Source organism: Prionailurus bengalensis, chromosome D3 (assembly GCF_016509475.1).
Source record: "Prionailurus bengalensis isolate Pbe53 chromosome D3, Fcat_Pben_1.1_paternal_pri, whole genome shotgun sequence".
Lineage (NCBI taxonomy): Eukaryota > Metazoa > Chordata > Mammalia > Carnivora > Felidae > Prionailurus > Prionailurus bengalensis.
This window is the reverse complement of record NC_057356.1, coordinates 69,761,268-69,767,267: the sequence shown is the minus strand read 5'-3', so window position 1 is coordinate 69,767,267 and position 6,000 is coordinate 69,761,268. Positions and strand designations below refer to the sequence as shown.

At 54.6% G+C, this 6,000-nt stretch overlaps 1 protein-coding gene across 2 annotated transcripts in view; it reads left to right on the top strand.

Annotated features, from left to right (window-relative positions):
- Nucleotides 1-327: 327 nt before the first annotated feature.
- Nucleotides 328-6,000, top strand: part of MYO5B (myosin VB) — a 334,060-nt gene continuing 328,387 nt past the window's right edge. For both annotated transcript variants that reach the window (XM_043558788.1, XM_043558787.1), the window contains exon 1: nt 328-763. In XM_043558788.1, coding sequence (XP_043414723.1) covers nt 737-763 — 27 coding nt within the window. In that variant the 5' untranslated portion in view covers nt 328-736. The remainder of the gene's footprint in view (nt 764-6,000) is intronic.

The following is a 6,000-nucleotide window of genomic DNA, read 5'->3' as shown; positions in this document are numbered from 1 at the left end:
AGCCACGTAAAGTCGGAGGAAAACGTATGGAACCTTTCAGCCGTGGACTTTCCCCTTTACTCCTCTACTCCCTCGCTCCTTCTCCCCTCGCCTCCTGTCCATTTTCCTCTTTCTTGTCTCTACTCTATCCCTGCCCCGCTTCTCAGGGTCGCAACCCGCGAGCCTCGGGAGCGTGGCGCGGCAGGTGCCGCACCCTGCGCGCACCTGTCCCGGTGTGCGCTCAGCGGCCAGCAGGGGGCAGCCGGCCCCGGCTCCTCGCCCGGCCCCGCCCCCGGCCCCTTGGACCCCGCTGCGGCGGGGGCGCGGGAGGGCGCGTCCAGCCCGGCCACGGCAGGGCTCAAAGGCGGCGGCCGTAGCGTCCCGGCCGCCCGCTCCGCCTCCGGCCCTCCCTCTCCGGCGCCCGCACCTCCTCCCATACCTGAGCGGGGAGCGGCGCCGCACCGCCTCCTCCCCCGCCCGCAACTCCTGCCCGGCCGCAGCTGCGCCGCCACCGCGGGAGTAAAGGTCGCGCCGGCCGAGGGCGAGCCGGCCGCGGCGCCTCCAGGAAGCCGGCGGGGCAGGTCGAGGGGAAAGAGACAGGGAAACTCTCGGCCGGCCCGGGAAGATGGCGCCAGGCGGGCCGGCCGTGAACTGAGAGCCGGCGGGCGGAGAGGAGTCGGGACCTGCCGCCCAGCGGGGCACGAGCGAGGGCCACACGCCAGGCGCGGTGCCCGGGCTCGGGCCGGCCCGCGGGGTCATGTCGGTCAGCGAGCTCTACGGCCAGGTGAGTACGGGCCGCGCGCTGCGGTCCCGCCGGCCCAGGTGAGGGCGGCGCGTTCCCGGCTGCCTTGGCCCTCGGGGGGCGCTCTCTCCCGCAGCCTGAAGAGGCGGGGGGTGGGGGGCGACGGGAGCCGCCGAGTAGCCTTCCCCTCGCCTCCTCTCCGGCGTCCCGAACTTCGGGTGGCCGAGAAAGTTTGGCTGTTCCGGGAGCGCCCTGCGCTGACTCGCCGCGGCTCCCGGCAGCACCTCGGCTCTGCCCGTGATCGGGGCCGTCGACCCCTCCCCGAGGCCCTGCCGTCGCTTTCCTCGCGCAGTTCTCCCGCTGACTTTCCCGGTCCGTGGGGGCGTCCTCGCCAGCGCGGAGCCTGGGGCGCGGGGACTGCTCCGCTGCCGCCCCCTCCCCTTGCCGGTGGACCCCGCTCTAGCTGCCCTGCAGCGCCAGCTCGTAAGGGCGTCCCTCTAAGGCTTTCTTCGGGGCACCAGTGGAGGGGGGAACCCCGAACTTTAGGGGGTGTTCGCGCACTTGAGGTGGAAAAAGGGACCCACCCTGCTGTGAGGGGCCCGGTAGCTTGTGCGAGGTGGAGGTTAAGCGATGAGTAAAGTGAGATGCCTTAAAGGATCTGCAGCGATCCTGGGGGAGCGAATTCTGAAGTTCCCGGGGGTGGGCGGCCGGAGGTGGTCCCTCTGCGTGGGTACCAGGAAGGCCTCAGTAACTGCTAGGAAAGGGTTTGGAGTAACGCCGACCTGGGGGTGGAGTGTGGATTTCCAGGATGCCCTCAAGGTCAGAAGGGATGTGCGGGGCTCGGTCCCCACGGTCGGGAACAGGTGCGGCTGGGTGGAGGCGCTCTGCTTCCGCGGCAGTTCTTTTAAAGTTAAGGACCAGCCGCCGCCGCCTCCCCCCCCAGAGCGCCCACGGCCGTGCGGCAGCATCAGCCACCGCCGCCGAGGCCAGGCCCCGCTCAGGCTTCAGGGTTAGTGGGGGGACGGTGAGGGGCCTGGGCCTTTAAGCAAGTGCCCCTCCCCCCAGTAAGTTTTAGATACTTGCACGCCTCGTTTTTTCCCGGGGCCGCGACCCGTTTGACAGTGTTTTGTGCGCCCGTCTACGTGCGGAGTGGGGTGGGGGGGGTGGGGGAAGGTGTGCACGCGTGGGTGTGCGATTCCCAGGGTACACGCCCCGGCCGACAGGTTTAGGCTAGGAGGAAGAACTACTTCCGCATCCTCACCTAGCTTTTGCTGCCAGGTGCCCCGCGCGTGGGCGAGCTGTGCGGCTGGGTGGGCTGACTACTTTTTGTTCCACGAATTTTCCGACTTCTCCCGGAAAATGATGGAACCTACCTGGGCTGATACTCAGGGGAAGTGGCTGCAGAGACTGTAACCCAGGTGGGGTTGTGGGAGCCTCCTACACTTCTGCCCGCCCGCCCCCCCCCCCCCCCCCCCCCAACCCCGCCATGGTTCTCGGCCCCAATTGGAGATGGGCTACAGTTTCTGGAAGGGGCGGTTGGGGGGGGGGGGGCGCGTTGGAAACGAATGTAAGCTGCAGGGAAGGGGTGGGGGAGGTTGGTGAAAATCTCTGGCACTTCTGGTTTTGAAAAGCGCCCGCCTGCTTTATCCCTGTGAGTCTTGGGAGGAGACCTCAAAGCGCCAGTTTTCAGCTTTTCCCTTTAGTGGGTTGTCATGAACTTGGATTAAAGCTGGATACCAGCGAGGTGGGGGAGAAACTTGGAGTGGAAAGCGCCGAAGCTTTAACACCCGAAGTGCATGGAGATACAGTGCCAAATCAAGCGCCTCAACGGGCTATACCTGCAATGTATCAAAGTCTCATCAGGTAATTGCTGTATCATGTGAAGCGAATCATCAAATGAACCTGTAACTTTTGAAGCCGTAATCTTGAAAAACCATATTGGATTGCTTTTTTAATGGACCACACTTTCAGGGGAAAACACTCAATTTTGTTAGAAATGAGTATATTGTACGTTATAGGTGAGTGTATTACATGTTAATTGCTAGAAATAGTTGGGAATCTGAGGTAAAGTTAGTGTAATTTTCTGGGCTTGTACATAAGACAAAACTATTCTAGGAAAACCGATTGGGAGGACACACAAGTCAAAGTAGCTTAGTGGGTGTGAGGGTTGGACATAGCTCAAAATAGAATTCCTTCCTAGGGTTGGGGGGTGGGGTGGGGCTTTACCTGGCCATTAATGGGTTTCTAGTTCTTAATCGTGTCCAGGTTTATGAATCTGAAATTGAGACTTTCTGTGGCCCACTTAGTGGCTTCCAGATTGAATCTCTAAGCAGTTCTGTCAGTTAAACATACTTCTGCCTTACTATGAGAAGCTGTTGCATTGTTTCCTAACCATTATCCCCTTACTTGCTAGGCTGGAGTCTCAGTATGCATATGAATCACAAATTACATAGAGAAATCGTGCCTGCTACTCAGATTCATTTTCTTAGGGAGATGATTTGTTCACTTTGGTGTATTAAAATAGCCAATGTTCTCCCTCTTGCTAGGCTAGTCTAACGCGATGAATGCTGGATCCAGGCACGCACTCTAATGTATTATGCATGATGGAAATAATTATCCATTATGTCAACAGCATTTATAAGTGGGATGGAAATATTAAAGCCCTTTATTGACTATACCTGTTGCTTTAGTGGCCTAGTTGGAAGATCCTGTTAATGAAATCTTTAAGTGCATAAGTTAACCTGGAAGTATAGTTTCAGTTAGGAACTTAATGTCTCCGTCTACTCCTAAGAAAACGCTTCCAAGTTCCTATTGTCTTGCTCTTTGCCTATCTGATCTCTCCAACTGGAGGCTCTTATGTTGTGTGAATTTTTTTTTTGAGTTTTTAGCCCTTGGCAAAGGGCACTTTGTGTTAACAAGGGCACACCTGTTTTCAGACGACTGCATACCTCACCTTTGAGAAATTGGCTTCCTTTGTAGTGAAGCTTTTCTGGGTGGGAAAAGAAAATTAAAGTCCATGGCAGACACTTGAAGGGTGATGTCAAGGTGAGTCAGCCTTAACTACTCTTCCAGAAAGTTGGAGCTGACCATAGGTGATCCTGTCACAAATGGCATGTATGTGACAAATCTGTCTTGTGGGTTGGAAACCTGGGTGAATTTGTCCCGGGAAGGCACCCAAACACGTGCAAGCATGGGAGGTACAACTTGATTGTGATAATTGCAGAAAATAATCTGACTTTGAAGTAAAAAAAAAACAAACAAAAAAAAAACAGGCTGAATAACTTTTTCCTATAAAACCCTTTATAGAAAGGTTATTCTTGGTGGAAAAACTTAAATATTTCTCACATTCTTTCAGTATGCTGCTTTTGATTTTTAGCAGAGTGGGAAATCGCCAGACTGAAACCAACATCCTCCAATGACTTTTTCTTGATTCCCCACCCCTGCCCCCGCCCCCCATAAGTAGTTTCAGAGAAGTGGTTGGAGTGCTATCTTATTAGTGGAGCCACCTTGTGTGTGTTAATGGTGGCTTTGTCCTATCCTTTGCCTTGAGTAGTGCAGATCTCTCCCAAGTGTCTGGAAGATCTCAGGAGCCTCCTGTTTCCTCTGTATCCACTGGTGGAGGCGCTAATGATTCAAACTCTTTAGGCTCCCAGGTGACATTTCAATAACAGCAGTGATGGTAGAGACATTAAGTGCCGATAGTGTTCTTCTGTCGACCCTTGACTCTTCTGGACACTACCTGGTGCTTGTTCACTCCTGATGGCACCTGTGTTTCCGTCAAAGGTTCCTGCCACCTGAGAATCCATCCCCTCCCCACCCCCGCAACCTAGGCGCAGCCCTTCAATCAAGGGAGTGTAACAGTTGTAGTTTCCAATGCCCCCCAACCTCGGGAAAGGGACTGCCCTAAGGTGCGGCCTGCGCTCTTTGTAGAGCGGTTGAGCCAAAGTTCCTCTGCATGAACTTTGCTGAATATCACACCCCTGCTTGCTGTCTTTTCCTTCTGTCTCCACTCCCCTCCCCTGGGAGCACTGCCTAATGGATCACCTGAATCGGAGTTTTCATTTCCTTTCATTTCAGGATCTGATTGGGGGAACCCTGCAGCTTGGCTGCGTGGATGGTGAGAAACTTCAAGGCTCTGGCCTCCTCAGGGTCCTGTGAAGCTAAGCATGGAGGCTGTTAGTAGCTCCTGCCTCCCTCCTCCCTTCTCAGCATAACCCTTTGCTGCTATTCAGTCCCTAGCTCCCACTCCCTTTCCCGTCTGCTCCCCTTCATCAGATGGGCCTTACAGGCAGAGGGCTCCTAGCTCTGCTGCAAGCATCAGAATTCCAGAGTTCGCATGCAAATTGTTACTGGGTTCACACGGTATGTTCTGTATTAGTTGCGTGTAGTGAGCGAGCTTGCCCTGCCCTACCTCCCGTTGTCCGTGGTTCTGGTCCTGTGCCGCCTTCCCAGTTAGATTGAGCACCTGGAGGGCAGAGGCCGTAGCAAACGTGTTTTTAGAGCCTCCAGTGTTCAGCACTGTGCTTTCTACTTAAGAGATTACTTGAGGGCTTGTCTCTTGGTTCCTTACCTGCCCCCCGGCCCCCAAGTCCTGCTGGAACTTCTCTGTAGCCCTTTGCTTGACACCAGGTCTCCCAACTCAGACCTCTTGGGAAAGCTTGGATTCTAGCTGCTAGTTTTCTCCAGTTTTCTTTTGGTTAATCTTTCACTTCATTGGCTGCAGGATGGCCACCCTTCAGAAGGCTTTTTGACAACCCCATGTCTGGTTGAAGTCTATTACTGCACTTTTTTAATAGAGCTGGCATTCACTTGCTATTTGGAGGGCTTAAGGCACCTCTGACTAGAAACTAAATATCCTTTCTAAGGTCTGGCGAGGGCTTTGTCTTTCTTCGGTATTTTCTGTGGTAATGGTCAACTATAGACTGCACACAACCTTTAAGTCCAAGTCCAGCCTTCCCCAAGTGATTGTGTATTTTGTTATACATAATTTTGAAGGTAGACCTGTATCATTTGAGTTGACCCATTTTAGTAGATTCCCACAAACCACGTTAAAAAGCAGTCCATTTAAAGGAGTGAAGGGAGGTGTCCGCGTGGTTCAGTTGGTTAAGTGTCTGACTTTGGCTCAGGTCATGATCCCATGGTTCATGGGTTTGAACTGAGTCCACCTGTCCTGTCAACTCGGAGCCTGGGGACTGCTTCAGATTCTGTCTCCTTTTCTCTCTGCCCCTCGCCCACTCCCATCCTCTGTGTGTCTCAAAAAATCTTAAAGGGAAATGTGT